Below are 18939 nucleotides of genomic sequence, written 5' to 3'. Positions count from 1 at the left end.
ATAATTCATATTCATCTTTAAATGCTCGGCTGATATATACTTCTTCTTTGTTAAGCTTTTCCTGGTGCCTTCCTACCCACCGGGCCACCCCGAATACTCACTTCATATTTTGTGTCAAATGTATATGCCCAAATATGACCAGACATATCTCTGTGCGTATATCTCTATATTAAAACTCTCTCATCTCCACACCCATAGAGAATACCCTCTAGACCCAGTAGGGCTGGACCCGATAGAGATTGTGCCACTGCACTCCAGACTGGGCGATAGAGCAAGACTCCATCTCAAAAACAAAACAAAAGAAAACGCCAGAAAACATTCATGTTAGCGAATTGATGTTGTAGTCTTTTTAATATTATTTTATTTTAATTCTTGTTGAATGAAATGACCAGCTACAGGATGATTTGCAGTTTTACAGGAATTCACTAAAACTTTTCAGATAAACATCAGAGAGGAAAAAAATTCTAAAGTAATATATTTGAAGAAGATAGTTGTATGGTACTTCAATTAGACAGTGATTTACTTTACTTTATTATATTCAATTTATTCCATTTAGTACTTCCGAATTCTTTAAGGTCAGTAATGGCTATTATTGTCCACATTTGCAGGCAAGAAAATTGATGCATAGGGACATTAAATAATACTTTACTCAGATGATATAGAGGTAGAGTCAGGACTGGAAAACAACTCCAGGCTCAGGAGGGTAATAAGATAAGGTCCATGCTGAGAGAACAAAAAAGTACAGTAAAGTTTAGGTTCATGATGATACCCAGGATATTATCAGGGGATAGGTATTACCTTTCTGGACCATGAAATCCTGACCTATAATGTTTTCTGGGAATAATTCCATGCTGTCTCTGTGTGTGTCCCTATCAAGTACTGGGCTACACCCAAAATAGATCTCACCTCCTAAAATGGCCCCACTCTCTCATGCAGTCAGTTCACATCTATGTGTATACATGTAGTTCTTATGAACTGTCTCATTAGGAGAGATGTTAAAGTGATTTATATCTAAAACAGAACTACTTTTCATGCCGTTTTATTTGAAATGGTATATAAAAGCTATATCTAGTACAGGATTTTGTGTATGTATGTGTAGGAATTCATTTATTACAGAAAGATTCACAGCAGAATAATTATATAGAATTTTAGAGTGAAAAGGAGTTTTTTAAAGAAAAAAATATATAAACACATCGATGAATTCAGATTTTCCCCAAAGTAGCATGTTATTTAAATTGTGGAATATTAATTCGGAAGTATACTTTATTATAAAACTTTGGGATTCAGGTAGAAAAGAAAATTATTTTAGATTGAATTATTTGGATTGAAGACTGAAACATGTCATGATCTAGTTTGATTTATTGAAATGATAATTCAAAATGATGCTAGATCTATTTTTACATTTGTCTTAAATGTAAATAAAATGTGTTTGAAAATTAAAGCATATAAAGGGATTAGCATTTGAAGGCATTCTGGCTTGTATGAGATATGGATTTCCTTGACTCCAAAATGTAGTATTTGTGATGCTTGCCAGAAAAGTGAAATTCCTTCTGCATTCCACATCTGATCTATAAGACCTCTGGCCATAACATTCAGCGTCAAGAAATTCTTAGAAATTAGAGTAGTTGCAGTTCATCTAGTTCTCTTCTCAACAATATTTGAAACTCAGTCTTTTAATGTAAGTTTCCTTTATGCTTTGATGTATGCAGGCACACATTATTCATTAAATAACTGTTTATGGACACCCATTGAACCTATGTTCTTACTAAGAACTGGAAATAGACAAAAAAAAATCAATGATTAGATTATATTTCTGCTAAGCATCAAGGGCTAGAGCCATATTGCAGTGTTTTGAGGTTAGGAAGTGGTAGTGGCAAGTATAGGCTACTTCTTTAACTTGTCTATGAAAGTGCAATCACAGGAAGTAACTAATAAGATCGGTGTCTATAGGGGCATATTTTTATTTGAATGGGAAATATTTGTGCATGTCTACATTCTGAGAAGGAGCTAGAAGAAGGAGGGAATTTGAAGATAAAACGTGTTGAATAGCCTCTATGAGTATCTCATAGATTAGCTAAAATATACTTGATATTTATCTTTGAAGTTTTATTTTTCATTTAGTATTCGTTCCCTCAGCAGCATCTCTGTTATTTGAATTTGTGGGCAAAGTGCCCTTGGACGTGGTTGTTTTCTCTGCATAGAACTGCACTTCTCTCCCATCTTTACCTGTCAACATCTCACTTAGCCCTGGAGGACCCTCTTTCAAAGCAAATGAATCTCTGCCTTTCAGCCACAACACTCTGCTTAGACTTACCACATGGCACTGATCCCAGTTAGTATATTATTCATTCTTGAGACCATGAGTACCTAGGAGAAAAAGGCTTTCTATCTTATCTCTTGGGGAGTTGCCTCAGCACTTAACATGCCCCTTTTCCCACTCCTTGATTCCTTCTTTGAATAAATAGCTAAAGGGTTTATTCCATGTAGTAGGCACTGTATAGGTACCTAAATAATGGAAATATGGCTACACATGCTTCCAGTCTGCATGATACTTGCAACCTTGGTTCTCAGTATTATTATTCAATTATATAATTTGAATTTAATTAAACAACAGAACCAACTAAATAGTTGGTTTTAATTTTAACTATAAAATAGAATTTTATAACTTACTATTAAATTTTATTTTTATACTGAATCACATTGATTAAAGCATTTTAATGTTGAAAATGATAATTTGTTAAACTGTCATAACATTGTCCTAGTATTAAAAAACCAGTAATGAGTACTAGACGTAGTACTAGAAATCCATATTACTACTGAGTAGTACTGTTTTGTTTTGTTTTTTAAATCCTGGGACAAATGGGGGGAAAAAAATCGTGCATTCATTCATTCACTCGGTAAACTTTTACTTAGCATCACCTGGGCCAGCTGAGTGCCAGGCACTCTTGAGGAATACTAGTGAGGAGGAGGAAACAGTTCTCAGCATATAGTGCTGCCCTTAGATGGAAGAAACTGAGTGTACTGCCATGAGCTTTAGATGCTAAGGAAAAATGCTTATGTATCCCCTTCTAGACCATGCGCCTGTTACTTATGGCCATGATACTGTCTTCCCTTGCTATTCTGCAATGCTTCCAATGACTTAGTAGCTCTCTTTCCCATGTATGCCCATTTTTTTGTTCCTATATGTAAAGAGGTTGTCATTGTTGTTTCCATCTGTGATAAACCTAAGAATTAAATTTCTATTTTCACTGATAGAAGGAAATGCAACTTCCCACAGAGATTCACACAATGATGTGTATAACAGTGCTGTCTTTCAAAGAAAAACAATGTAGTACACCCAAGTGTCTAACATTGTCATATTCTTAAATGAAATATTGTGTATTCACATGTATGTGTGGATATGTAATATATAGTATATCTTTACAATGTATTTTTAAAAGAATATATAATTAATTGGGGAAAGACATAATAGAATTTTAAGTGAAAAATACGATATATGTAATAATTTTAAGAAATATATAACTACCTGGGAAAAGAAATACAAAAAGATATATTGTTAAACAAATAGGACACAATCCTAAATATAAGAATTCTCATTTTCAAATAATTTTACACTAAAGGAACGTTTTAGAATATAGACAAATTTTCCCAAATATGTATGATTTACATAACCGGAAGCAAGCAATACATGTTATTATAAAATAAGCACTTTTCAAAAGAGCATATTGTAATTTGAGTAACATTTACCAATATGGCTTCTGAAAAAGAAAAAATCTCTTAACAAATAGACAAAATTGGTATATTTTCAATAAGGGAATGGATAGATGCAGTAGTATTTCTCAAAGACAAATAGTATTATAATGTCTTTAGGAAATTACTTTCATATATTACCATTCATGTGGCTAGAAATTCCCCCAAATTATTTTTTGTAAACTTTAAATTACATACTGTTAAGTGCTTATAATTAGAAATAGTTGGATTAGAAAGAAATTTTGCTTCTTGGTGTCAAAATATATAAAATCTAATTCATAACATTAAAGATGGATTTTATACGAGCCAAAAGAGGCATATATTGTATTATTTATTGTAGTATGCTGAATAGCACTTTAGAAAATACATAGCTTTTGTATAATTATGAAACTTTTAGTTAGCGGAACCTGAGTATTTTGATTAACTAGACTGGAGGATCTACTGTGTCCCCAAAGTGTCTATCATAATTGTAGTGATTACTTTTTTGAACAGTTTCTAGATGTCTACAGTGCCAGCCCGTGTTAAGGAAGAGATTTGGGCAGGAACTATGCCAGGAATTCCAATCTTCATAAAGGACACAGAGTGAATGAATAGGTGATAAATCATAAGTGTTTGCTTCTAAGGGACAAAACATTTAAATATGGCAGCTCCTAGGGGAGCCATGAGATGGGGAGACAGCAGGAGAACCCCAGGGGAGGGAGAAACTGTGTGGAGAAGCTGCTACATAATCCAGTATTATGTATAATTCTGCAGGGAAGAATAGATAATCCCAGAAAAGGGATCTGAGGCTGGTGGTGAAGACTTGACCTTCACCTATGATACAGAGCTAAACATTCCTTACAGGTGGAAGGTGGAATTGTTGAATATCTTAAATATGCATTAGTTTAAAGATTCTTTTTTTTTTTTTTTTTTTTTTTTGAGACAGGAGTCTTGCTTTGTCACCCAGGTTGGAGTGCAGGGATGTGATTTCACTTCGCTGCAACCTCCACCTCCAAGGTTCAAGCAGTTCTCCTGCCTCAGTCTTTCAAGTAGCTGGGATCACAGGCATGTGCCACCCACACCTGGCTAATTTTTTGTATCTTTAGTAGAGACAGGGTTTCACCACGTTGGCCAGGCTGGTCTCAAACTCTTGACCCCAAGCAATCTGCCCACCTCGGCCTCCCAAAGTACTGGAATTATAGGCATGAGCCACCATACCCAGCCTAAAGAAACATTTATTAATCTAGTACTCAATCTTGGTTAATAATTAATCATCTTAATATATTAAATATGATGTTAAAATATTAATATAAATAATATTAACACAATGGAAACTTTTCCCTTTTTCCTTATGATAAATTTTCAATAAGAATGAAGAGCTTTTATATATCACACTATGTGGTATTGAAATTTGTAATCTAAATTATTGATGTAAAGACTGTTTATAACCTAGGATTAAGAGTGAAAAGAGGCCAGGTACAGTGGCTCATGCCTGTAATCCCAGCACTTTGGGAGGCCAAAGCGAGCAGATTGCTTCAGCCCAGGAATTTGAGACCAGCTTGGACAATGTGGCAAAACCCCATCTCTATAAAAAAATACAAAAATTAGCCGGGTTTGGTGGCACGTGCCCGTGGTCCCAGCTAACCAGGAGGCTGAGGTGGGAGGATCACTTGAGCTCAGAAAGTGGAGGTTGCAGTGAGCTGAGATCATGTTACTGCACGCCAGCCTGGGTGACAGAGTGAGACCCAGTCTCCGAAGAAAAACGAAAATGTGAACAGAGGCAAAATGCACATAGTAGGTAAACAATGCATGTTGTTTTCACTTAAATAATAATAATCAATTTTAATACAAAGTTTTCATCTCAGCACACAAATGAATTCAGACATTGCTGGGCAATGTCACTCACTGTGTCTTCTTAAGTGGATGATGATATATATAAGACTTAGAACTAAATAAAATACAAATCAGCAGGCAAATTAAAAGTGAGAAAAATATGTGAAGGGAGTTATTAACCAAAAGTTATTTTAAGTATACTGAGTGAAAGTTCACAAAAGGGCTATTGTTATGGTTATTGTTTTTTCAAACATTACACTAGGCAAAGGAGTGTACCAATTGCAGCCATCTGTCTCTTTTTATTTTGTTTAATTTTAGCATAACTTCTTTAATCTTATATGCACACTTCATGAAACATTCAATTCAACATCTGTGTATTGAACGATTTGTTTTATGATAGAAAACCAGGTGAGTCAAGAACCAGGATGTATGGTAGGAATTGTTACCACTCTTCTATAGATGATAAAATGATTCACAGAGATGAAATCACTCCTCTGGGGGTATAGTTAGTACATCTAAGAGTTAGTATTGGCTGCCGGGTGTGGTGGCTCATGCCTCTAATCCCAGCACTTTGGGAGGCCAAGGTGGGTGGATGACAAGGTCAAGAGTTCATGACCAGCCTGGCCAACATGGTAAAACCCTGTCTTTACTAAAAACAGAAAAAGTAGTTGAGCATGGTGGTGGATGCCTGTAATCCCAGCTACTCAGGAGGCTGAGGCAGGAGAATTGCTTGGACTCAGAAGGTGGAGGTTGCAGTGAGCTGAGATTGTGCCACAGCACTCCAGGCTGGGGTGACAAGAGCGAGACTCCATTTCGGGGGGCGGGTGGGATGGGAGAGCATGGGAATGAGAGTCTGGTCTATTTGTGTCATAGTCCTGCACTCTTCTACACAAGATAGTTTGTGTGCCCGTCTGCATGCATGTGTGTGCAAAAATCACACCCCACACTTGTACACACTCACACATATCAGTCTCTTAATAAAATGACAAGCTGGGCAGTGTCACTTACGGTACTTTGGAATCCTAATTTTTTAACCTTTGTTTCTGCCACCTAGGTTAACTATTCCTCTTCTATGATTTATTCTCATACCTGGCACCCTAAGTTTATTATGCACCATGGACACCAGTGTGATAATAAAGATTTGAAATAAGGCATTCTTCAGATATTTTCTGTTGACTTTTACTGATAATTTTTTTTTTTTAGGTGAGAAGAGAAAAAGGTGTTAGGTCTGTTCTGTTTGTTTTACCGTTGATTGTTTTCACTTAAATATGATAATCAATTTTTACACAAAGTTTTCATCTCAGCAGACAAATGTATTCAGACAAGCATACACACTAAAAAATTTGCCTTCTATTTCTATGATTAATTGAGATGTAGAGAATGATGGGTGCAGGGTAAAGATGGAAAGGCAATTAGTGCAACTAGGAATGAAATACATTCATATACAAGCAGAACCTCTCCCCAGCTAGTGATCTTTTTCTGGGCTCTGAGGATTTGCATCCCATTAGTAAGTCGCTAGCATGGAAATCTTCAACCTTTGGGGAGATCAGAGCATTAAAAATAGAATTAACTCTAACTGCAAACCAAGTCAGTACACTAGGCCATTAATTCTTCTGCTTGGGTATATATCATGCTGAGCTTTGGTGTGTGGGCTTCTGAAATGTTAGGAGTGAGTTTTATAGAGCATTACCAGGACTAAATGATCGTTATCTATCATCTCATCTCTCACCCTCACTACTGAGATATTAATATCTCTCATGACCCAAAACCAGAAATACAGGCAGAGGCTTTTGCTAGAAACATTACATAGGGGCCTTTCTTTAGGGAAGTAGTATATTGTATATTCTGTGAACGTAAATCTATGTTGCGCTTTACAGTATGTCAGAGATTCCTTATTTTCAAAACCTCATGTCCTCAAATAATCACAATGCCTCAAATGTTATCCTTTCTAAAACTGAGAATTATGCCTCTATGCATAACTCTACAAACTAATAATAAAAGTTGCCAAGTGATATTATTTTTAGAAATATTAGTGGTATTATAAACATTTTAAAGTCAACTTCCAAGTATAAAATTTATTGAAATATGTAATATATTCAAGCTACATGTAGCACTCTCAATTTCTAATAATCTCTCTTTTCTTCCCTTACCCTTCTCCAGCTTCTTTGGGAATTTCTGGCAGGTATTTTCTTCTTTAATCAACCCAGAGCAGTACAATTATTAACAGCCGCCATTGACTGATTACCTGTCCCGGGGATTCTCATACTTGGCACTATTAACATTTGTGTACAGATAATACTTTGTCATGGGACGCTATCCTGTGCTTTGTAGGATGTTTGGCAGTATCCCTGGCCTGTACCCATAGCAGATGCCTGTAGCAATTCCCCATACTGATAACCAAAAATGTCTCCAGATATTGCCAAATGTCACCTGGTGGAAAAATCTTCCCTGGTTGTGAACCTCTGGTCTGTTCTCTACTAGACATTATTTCATTTGATCTTATAGTAACTGCAAAATACATAGGACTATGTTAATCAGGATCCTGGCAGGGAACAGTTGAAGCATGGATCATAGATTTTTATGAAGAAACTACTTAACAAGGAAGTGAGTATGGTTAAATGAACTGCTTAGGGATGCGGGGGTACCCAGAAAATAGCAACAGTGGGAGGTCATTCCCACAAAGAAGAATGGGGAAAAATTTGTTCCTGAAGTGCTGAAGAGCTCGGGCCATGGAATAGGGTCTTCCAGAAGGAGATGAAGTTAGGAAGAGACAAAGCCATGGCCAGTGATTCAGCATTGTGGCGGAGAGAGTGTCGGACAGCCTGGCCTCTCCCTCCTCCTTAATTCTTTGGCCACCAGCCTGTCATGCCACTAAATTGAGCCCAAATGAAATCCAACCAGCAAAGAACTAGAGTGATGCAGCTCCAGGATTCAGCCCCCATGGGCTCAGAGAAGGAAGGAAAATTGAATCTATTGGGAAAAAATGAAGAGAATCCCTTCAATGTCCCCATTTTAACATGACAAATCGAGGTTTAATGATATAAAGTAATTAATCCAAAGCCAAATAGCTAATGTGTGGATCAGGCATTTAAACACACATCTGTTTGACTTCAGGCACAAAGAAAGTATCATCATAGTTGGTCTGTGTGAATGAACTGATGACTACAAATTATTCAAGGTTACTGATTTTAGTAGGTGGTAGATACAAGACTAGAACCCAGTTCTCATTCCTCTTCTGGTGTTTGTTTGCTTTTTTATGTTGACCGTTGAAAGAAATCTGAGAGCTGTGTATCTGGCCGATTCTCAAGTAGACAAACAGGAGTGAAAGCTATCTGCTGACCTTAAAAATCATTTTTCTGAAAATCTTGGAAAATTTTAGCTTTCATCTAGAATGTTTAAATGGCATATGCTATTTTTCCAAGCTTTCAGGACATTTTCATCTTGACTGCAGACACTCATCCCCAGCTGATGCCATATATTAGGAGAGGTAGGAGGACAAGACTAAGAATCAGGAGATTTGGGGCCCAGTTCTGGATCAGCCTCTCTTAGCTGTGTAACTAGCCTTCAGAAATAGTACCAACAATATGTTTCATAAACCCTTCCCTTTCACATTCACCCAGATCCTCACAGTTGTTCTCAGGTATCTAATTGGAAAAGCATTAAGCTAGGTTTCACAAATGAAGAATCAAGCTTAGAAAGCACTAGAATCTCACTGCATAGTTCATAGCGGGAAAGTCATCCCATGTAGACTGAATTCACATCCCCTCACTGAAAATGCATGGCCTTTTCTGGTCCACCCACCACTGCCTTTTGAAGTGATCAGTTGATTTACTCCCTATGAACAGCTCATTTGCAGCATTTAATCCATCAGTTTTTACTATAAAATCATATCTCCATCTAAGTTCTGAGAATCTGTGATTTCCTATGGTTATTAGCAAGGCTACAGAGGATACCAATGCACCTGGGGATTCATGGTTCTTCATTTTTCCTTCCTAGGTTCTAGATAAATATATTTATAATCTGTAACTTTTCAGAAGCAAGATAAATATTTTAAAATATTTTCTAGGTTCTAGATAAGTATATTTATCATCTGTAACTTTTCAGAGGCAAGATGAATATTTTTAAAGGTATTTAAAAATAAATGTGTACATGGAAACATATCTAAGTACGATAATATAGTCCCAGTATCTCACTTTAATTTTGGGTAAGCGGTGGGTTAGAAACTGAGATAGACTCCTACACTAAGGTGAAATGTGTTGTCACTACTGGAAGGTCTGGCAAGAACCTTAATCCTTTCCAAAATTGGTTTGTTTGTTTGCCTCCATGTGGGAGGCCCAGTAAGTGATACATTTCAGACATCTATCACTTTGAGCTTGTGCTCAGCCCTGATCTCTGCCCCACCTTTTGACACCCTACTTTTACAGCATTTTCAGGCTTCTGATTTTTTTTTATCTTTTCAGTATTTTCAGGCATAAAGTCAGGTGTATAACACAAAAAAATGTAGCTAGCTTTATTTTTTGTATCTGAACTTCACTTTTTAAGTTCCTATTTCACCAAGCCAATTCCAAGAAATTGTATAATGCAGGGATTCTCAGTCCAAGCTTAAAGCAAAAAGTATAGATATTTGAAGACTAAAACCAAAACAAAAAGTGGAGAAAAATTTTAAGTTCTACTTTTGATATCCCTTATAGTATTGCAAAAATGTAAATTCCTTCAAAAATATTTTCACTGATAAAATTCTAGCTACATTATAACATTGTATCTGCTCTAGGTGATTAGTGGTGCTTTAGGAAGAGCTATCTTATAATTTTTATGGTGATCATAAATAAGGAAAAGTAGAGGAGCAGTATTTTCAGTATTTAGAATAGACCTATGCCAGACAACCTGGGTACAAAGCCTGGCTTCATCCCTTTTTACCTCTGTAACCTTGGGCAAGATACTTAACCTGCTCTGTGTTTTGGTTTGCTCATTGATCTAATCAAATTATAAATCGGCATAGGCTTTCTAGATGTTTTCATGGTTAAACAAGTTGATATTGATAAACATTTAGAATAGTACTAGAACATAGAAATGTTTGTTGTTACCAGAAATATCCTTTCCATCATGATCATCACCACCACCATCATTATCGTCCACTTCTGCTGCACAGAGAGGCAATCCAGTGTTTCCATTCTTCTAAAGTATTATTTTTAAATAAGTGGCATTATTTTAAAAATAGTGAAGCTCTATGATAAGCTTCACTGTTTAGAATACCAAAAAAATGGTAACATATATGTGAATAATCTGCATTTGTATTATGGAATATTAACCTAACTCAGAACCTTCAATTTGAAGACTTAGCCACCTTTTCCTTCTAGCTAATAGTATACTGAATGCATAGAATGTCTTATTTGCGTTGATTCTAGTTGGTTTGGTGTCATTAGACTGAGTATGTTTTCCCAAGGTTTAAGGTTAGAAACTACTGACAAAGAAATATTCCAGGAGTCAGAATTAGATATAAATTGTGTGCTGCTGAGGTGTCTTCTTATTACCACAAGTCAGGTCAGAGTCTCTAAAATAACATTAAGTTACTGTTTTACTAGTTATTAAGTTTCACCCTTGAGAGAATTAAGAGGCCTGACAATGAACTATACATAATAAATCTTACTGTGACCCAAACATAATTAGCAATTAAACTTCCCATTAACAATCCCAATTCTGCTAGATAAAATACGTAGAAAATTTACATTTTTGTTTACTTTTTACTTTCATATTTAGAGAAGTTGAAAAAACTTTTACACATTTCATAAAAATAATTGCAATATTTGCCTGTTTCATTAATGTAGAGTCAATGCCTCATTTATGTGTTTGGTTTTTTCATTTGAGATGAGAACGGACCAAGGAATGGGTGAGACTTTTTTTTTTTTTTAAACACAGGAGCAATTGGCTCTCTATTTTTTTTTAATTTTCATCTATTTTTTTGTCTCAATCCCCAGCCTCTGAGCCCAACTTGAAGGTGCGGTCCAGGTTAAAACAGAAAGTGGCAGAGAGGAGAAGCAGCCCCTTACTCAGGCGGAAGGATGGAAATGTTGTCACTTCATTCAAGAAGCGAATGTTTGAGGTGACAGGTAATTGAGGATTGGGCAGACATATGAATGCTGGGAGTAGGAATGAAAAAATAGTTTAGAAAAAATATACCTGCTGCATATTAAAAGTTATTTTGAGGAGAAATATTTCTTGAAAGGGAATTATATTGAAAACTCACAAGTAGTTCAATAAACCTTGCTATGCATTCACCAACTGTGTTAAACAGGAAATGAATGAAAAAAACAGAACTATGTGTCAATCAAGGCATAACTAGGGAACACCAAAGCTTACCTTATTTTTTTCAGAAACAGGCAGTCCATTTTGGAAATGCCAACTCAGAGAGTATAATTTTTAATGAAATTTGATCAGAAATGAGCAGAGGGAGGTCCAAGAAGAACACTTTCCCCTGTACTCAGACATGAACTTACAAAATACATCTGGGAAAATTAAACTGCATGGAACAGCAAAACCTTGACTTTTCAACAAATTTACAGAACTCATAAATGACTTTATGTGTTTACTAGTGAAGTGGGACTTATGGCAGGAGGGGGATATATTGCTTTTTATGAAGGGGAAGAAACTGTCATTTTCACGGGTCTCAAATGGAAGAGTTATTTTTTTAGCTGCCTGTTTTAGTAGAGGGGTTAGGAAATTCAACCTGAGGTCTTACAACACCCCTAGTTCCAGTTGTACCTAGTTTGAAATGAAAGACCTAAGACTGTAAGAACCAAAAATGCTAGCCAAAATACTCCTATTTACCACTTTTTGAGTGCCTACTTAGAGCCATGCATTGTGTCTAGTTGTTTCCTTTGGTTGCATGAAGAAAGAAGTGGTAATCTGCAACCACTTTTTTTTTTTCATTCTCAAGGAAAATTGTGCTTTTCTCAATGTGGGCAGTTGGCATTAGTTCTCCGTGATCAGATCTTATTTTTAGTAAGTTTTAAAAAATTCTCTATTTTTTATATATTTCTTTTGGCCATGACAGTGTCTACAAGAAGGCAATATGGAGGAAGACTGTGGAAGTGGAGGTAGAAACATGTATTAGCTACTAATGCAACTTAAAAGTTTGACGGATAATTTTGGGAAAAAATATTTAGGCTCTTAATCTGGATACCTTTATATGCTTATCTGAAAAAAAGTGTTAGTGATTTCAATGGGAAATATTTCCTTGGGATAAGAAATATTAAAGAAATGAATAATAAGTACAATTATTTTACCAGAGTTATATGTAATTTCCAACAAATAAAAATCATAAGTTTTTCTAATAGAGGTCTTTGGTGGGGGTGGGCAGTTGGGGAGTGAATTTGTTTTAATGAATGTAAAGAATTATAAACCTATCAGGTGTCTAATGTAAATTTAGATAGGTGGTTTTCTAGTAGGCCCCCTATAACAGAAAAACTTCTAGAAAAGAAAAAGTTGAATATAATGCTATATTATTTTGCTTCATAATCTTAATGTCTAAAGTCGTATTTATTTATGCCAATGTGCTTTTCTGTTTTACTGTATTCTGTTTTCTTGATTATACCTTTTTCTATACAGTCGCTTTTTCTTACATACCAAATTGCAGTGGCATTTAGCTCAATACCTATCTCAGTAATGAATGATTCTTATTTATAAGGATTGCGAGTTGCCAGAGTTTTACTCAAATTTCCTTAATTTAAAATATATTTCTCTTCTTAATTTTTTTTTTTTTTTTGAGATGGCGTCTTGTTTTGTTGCCCAGGCTGGAGTGCAGTGGCACGATCTTCTTAATTTTGTGAGATAAGGAATCACCCTTTCATCTCAGGAAACAATATGTATTGTAAAAGTTACTTGTACATTTATTAGACGGACATTTCTGGTCAGTGAGCTGGGACTTGTGGATGCTTTGGTAGATATTTATAACTGGTATGCTGCAATTAATTTAAATTTCTTTGGATGCCCTGGACTACAGACACACAGCTGTCTTCACTTGTACTCCTTCCCATTGCTCTGCCAACTTTCATCTAATTTGGATGAGATCTGTTTGGATCTTAATACTAAATATGTTTAGTGTCTAGTCAGAGACTGTCATAGCATCATAGCAGTTTAGTTGCTGTTGCTGTTATTCTCTTACCTCTATATGTTTTTTTCTCTTCCCCATTTCATAAAGTGTAAGCTGCTTTCAAACTCATTCCACATTACTGACATAAGAACCCACTTGCCATCTTTTTTTCAAATTCAAGTATTTTCTGCCCTCTACAAAAAGTTCCATTCTTTTCAGATGTTAAAATTGACTCTCCCTGTGTCTGCAGTGCCTTCTCTTTCATTCTACCCACTCCAGCATCCTTATTTCATTAGCTACCCTTCTTCAAGCTCCAGTTCCAATATCCCTACACTGACCTCAGAGATCTCAGAAAATCAGTTGCTACCTTCTCCCAGATCCCATCCAGTTTGATGCCATAGAATCCTCTGGTATAATAGTTGCTGCCTTGAATTCTAGTGCTTATCACAGTAATTTCTACATAAGGAAATACTTCAGTATGAATATCATAAAATAATATAAATAATATAATTTAAAATGGGTAAGACAGAATGTTTAAGAAAGTAGTTTTTTAAAAATATGGAAATGGAAATGATATGGAAATGAGACAACAAGAAATCAGTCATATTGTAAGACAAGAGTTAGGAGTTAGGAAAAAGAAGCTCCTATAAGAATGTTTAAAATTTACATTTTTTGTTGTTGTTGTTAAAGGAAACTAAGTGGTGATGATAAAAGAAACAGATTAATCAAAATGTCAACAAGATATATAGACAGAAAGGCAGTGAGAAAATGTGTTTAAGTATTTTATGATACTAATAATTTGCTTAAATCCAAGAGTGAGTAAGTGGCAGATTAGAATTCTTACATCCTTTCCAGTGGCACTGCATTTCTGAGTAGATACATAATTATGATATAAGTTGAAAGTTATAGGAGTTCTGAGACAGGGCAAGAAAATATTGCCAGGACACTGGGAGTTCCCGTTCTCTGAGGGTCATATGTTATATGAGGCAGGCTTTTGACTTTATAAGTGAGATTTGGCCTGCAATAAAATAGAAGGAAAGAGGATAAAAAATAGCATGAAATGGAAAAGTATTTGGCATTAAAGGAGAATAGGTGATTTAATTTGACTGAGTGTAGAGTAAAAAAAGGGCAATGGTGGAAAATAATATTAGGCTCCATTCTGGAGCAGAGGGACATGGTATGAGTTATCTCTGTATGATCCTTTTGCAAGAGTTTAAAAGAAAGGTTTGAGAGACTATTGTAGTGATTTGGCAGTATTAAGGAGACTTTTGCTATAGTTCATGAGAGTATAACAGCGCCTTAAACTGAAATGATTGTAGTCAGACTCAGATGAGCGATAGTATAAAGATCACATTAAAAGGACCTAGTAACTAATTAGATTTGTAGTAAAGAGAGAGTGAAAATGACACTAGGGTGATGATAAAATAGAGATAAGCAGGAAACAGCTAATATTAAAATACATATATTGACTTTGACACATATGTAGGGGATACTGAAATGTCTACTATTTCAGAAGAATTTGGGCTGGAATTTATGAGTTAAAGGCAAGAAATATCTCTTAGGAGATAATTCTTGACATATGAAGTCATGATATTGAGTGACTTTGACAAGGGAAATAGAAAAGGGAAAAAGCCACAAACTTAGGTGAATGCCTGAATTTAGGAATTGGTAGGAGGAAGAACAAAAGAGATGGAAAGACAAACATGGACATAGAGAATGCCACTGTACAAAAGATACGGAGATGAATGTTTTCTCAAAGTCCTTCAAGTGTGGTGGCATATGAGAGAATAGTTGCAGTTATAGTGGGTAAGCTATGTTGCCAGGGCTTGAAGAAGTGAGTGGACATGGTGAGAACATGCCACTTCTCAAGAATTACTAGGATGCTGATAGACTAGAGGGGAAATTCCATTGTAGGAGGAGGGCCTGAAGATTGCACCTAACTGATGGAACAAATCCTTTCAGGATTTTGTTTAAGGGGATGGGATCATGGGTAAGATTAAATATGTGAGCACTGGAGAGAAGAGAGGAAGAGAAATGCCTTGCATTTGAGGTGGGAAAAGAGAATGCAAATGACATAATCATGAGGAGAACAAAAAGATGCTGGTGGAAATAATGCCAAAAGTCCTGTCTCTGAAAAGCATGAGGCAAGATCATTTGTGCAGAGTTGGGTTGACAAGATGTAATGATGAGGCAACTAGGAAAATTTTGAAATGAGTGAACTATAAAAGGTGGTAAGGAATTAATTAGAGCTGAATAAATAATTTGCCCAGGCTTGATAAGATGACTTCTCTAGTTATAGCTCTAGGAAGCGGAAACTTATATTTTTGATTAAATGTTTCAATAAATGCATTAGTTTCTGCATAAGTTGAGGTACATGTGAATTTCATATCTGAAGAGGAAAGGATGAGTTAAATAAGGAATCTGTCTTATTGTTGGCTAACTTTTCCTAAAAGGAATTTCTTGTTATATTGGTATTTAAAAGTCTACATGTTAAATTTAGACAACTTCTCATCTTCTAGAAAATAGGTAGAGTCAAAGTCTGATGGTGTTGTACAAGGCCATCGGTGCAATGTTGAGATTCTACATTTTATTGTATTTTCTTCATATAACTTTGACTCATATACACTATAATAAGGTATAGCTTTAATATATTAAATAAAAAACAATTTACAGCACAGCATTTGAGCAATTTTTTTTCAAACCTAACAGGAGTGGGCCTGGACCTTATGTATTAACAATCTGTTTTGTGATGTGAGCAAGTTCATTATCTTTATTACTGTTATTTTCGATAATAGCAAAAAAGCAAGTAAGAAAAATATTCCCTTCTTTAGTTATATTTTTTCTCACCCAAAGCTTCTGTGACCCTCTCTAATTGGATATCTTTACTTCTCTAGAAACTGTTGAAATACTATGTTGTATGTTTTGCCATAAAAAACAAAGGGGGAATAAATGGTATGAAAATTGAGAACTATTTCAGACATTTTTAGTTCTTTCTATTTCATGAAATACTGTTTGCATTTATGTAGGGGGAAAATAACATGCCCAGTTACATGTTACAGTAACTAAAGTTCATCTGTATATGTTCCTCATGAACACATTTGTACTTCATAATATTTTTCAGAATCCTCAGTCAGTAGCAGTTCTCCAGGCTCTGGTCCCAGTTCACCAAACAACGGGCCGACTGGAAGTGTTACTGAAAATGAGACTTCAGTTTTGCCCCCTACCCCTCATGCTGAGGTAAGACCCTTATTGTTTCTTTTTAAAATGGAATGTCTGATTAGCTGCCTAATTCAAAGTGATATTTCTGAGTTGACCTTTAATATCCAAATGATATTTATGAATTGAAGTTTACTCAATTCCACATATTGTAAACCAGTTGAAAAAAATTGATATTTACTAACTAATGTAAATATTATAAACCTATATGAAAATATATTTATTAGCTGATATTTATTAACTGACATATATATCAGTTTTTTTTCTTACATAATTTTTTTCTCATGTTAGAATTGAGTAAACTTGATCTTATTTATAAATCAGACAACCAAAGATATTTGGAAGGCAATCCAGGCTTGAAGAATATTGAAATGTAATCCTCAAACATTGTTAGTGATCCTCAGTGCACACTGCCTAACAATTGTGTAACTTACGAGTCATTCTGCTTGGTTACTGGTTATGCCAATAAGAGTAGACACATCAATAAGTAAATACAACTCATGCAGAACTCTCAGAAGAACCTAGTGAGGTGGATTTTATCCAGTTGAACTGAAAAGTGATGAAAAATAATTACAGTATTATTGTTAAAGGGTGTAAAGCTTCACTGAGCAAACCTTTATTGAGCACTTGCTATATTCCTGCCATTTTGCCTCACAATAGGGATATAAACTCTATGACCAGATATAAACTCTGTGCTTGAAGAATCATATATTAAAGGATACTAAAGTAACATGATTTAGTGTAACCAATGATAGAAGATTAAGAGGAACGTTAATATGAAAGTCAGCAAGAATTTGCCAATGTATTAGGCTATCAAAGGCAAGAGTCTGAAAATAGACACTCATGAAATCAGCTGATTTGAAGTCATCAACAATTGACTGAAAGCCTTATTTTTTTTTTCCTGTCATTATGCCTTCTTCACTGTGCATTGCTCTATGCCAGGTGAGCTGGTGTGTTATCTTCTAATATATAACATCCTTCTTTCTTTATATTTTATAGAGTCATAGTATCTTGAGACAGAAAGGGACTAGTCAAATCTCTTATTCTTGGATCATCTCTGTAGCTTTTCTGCTGTGTGATTATCCAGCTTCCATTAAAACACTTCTGCTTATAGGGAGCTCACTTCACTGTCTCTTGAGGCAACTCAGTTGTTTTAAATAGTTATTTTGACTGTGTTTCTGTTGCTCTGTAATTTCATATATTTTATACACACAAACACAAACATGCATATGTATCATAATCAGTTATGAAATTATCAGGTCAAAATATACGTGAGGGTATAAATCCAGAAGTTATCTCTGATGAGCAAAGGACTGAAGCCAGTAAAATCAGTTTTACTGTAAGCACATTTGCACACTCGAGTTTTGAGCTTTGGTTTTCAGGACCTCAGAAACTGAAGAGGTAGAAGATAAAGCATAGTACTGACCAAGGAGGATAATCTTATAGGAGACCCTCCAGAAACTAAGCTGACATCCCAGAGGCCCATATCTATGCTACATTGGTGAGTTGACTGTCCCTCTGACTGCTCTGTCCCCCCAACACCCTGCCCCTGCTGTCTGATGTGGAGCAGAGAAGAGGGCAGGTCCTCTCTCTCAGATGTTGAAAGCACAAGCTAGTCCTCGTGTAGATCTGTAGCCCAAATCACATAACCTCAAGCTGTTGACTTAACGTGGCCCCACATTTGATGCTGTGAGTGTGTACAAAGCAAGGAAACCCCACCCTGGAGGAATATGCCGTCTTTCTAGATTTCAAAAATCTTCCTCAAATAAATTTCCAAGGAATATGAGCCAAATATCTAGATGCTGTCATTTATGACCATTTTCAGCTATTTAAAGAATAGTAATTCTGGCCTCTACATGGTCTTCAGGTACCGCATCTATTTCTTACTTCTTATTATCCTGTCATTCCTCTTTCTGTTTTCCATTATCCTTTCAAAAACATGATAGCAGATTGAATAAATACTTTGTTTATATTTGTGACCAGAGATGTAAGTGGAATTATTGGACGTTAGTTGTGGATAGCATCTGTTTGTTAGTGTAGTTATACCTGGATATTGGTCCATTCTCTGCAAC

The 18939-nt window shown here is 35.5% G+C and overlaps 1 protein-coding gene across 27 annotated transcripts in view; it reads left to right on the top strand.

The window, feature by feature from the left end:
* Positions 1 to 18939, top strand: part of HDAC9 (histone deacetylase 9) — an 898499-nt gene that overhangs the window by 519192 nt on the left and 360368 nt on the right. For 17 of the 27 annotated variants that reach the window (XM_032286709.1, XM_032286690.1, XM_032286687.1 and 14 more), the window contains 2 exons: positions 11538 to 11669; positions 16773 to 16888. In XM_032286709.1, the coding sequence (XP_032142600.1) occupies positions 11538 to 11669; positions 16773 to 16888 (248 nt within the window). The remainder of the gene's footprint in view (positions 1 to 11537; positions 11670 to 16772; positions 16889 to 18939) is intronic. The other 10 variants (XM_032286700.1, XM_032286699.1, XM_032286702.1 and 7 more) reach the window with 1 other exon arrangement.

Source organism: Sapajus apella, unplaced genomic scaffold (assembly GCF_009761245.1).
Source record: "Sapajus apella isolate SASKATOON/1434 unplaced genomic scaffold, GSC_monkey_1.0 scaffold19, whole genome shotgun sequence".
NCBI lineage: Eukaryota > Metazoa > Chordata > Mammalia > Primates > Cebidae > Sapajus > Sapajus apella.
Note: the sequence above shows the minus strand (reverse complement) of the source record. Positions and strands in the feature narration are given on the sequence as shown.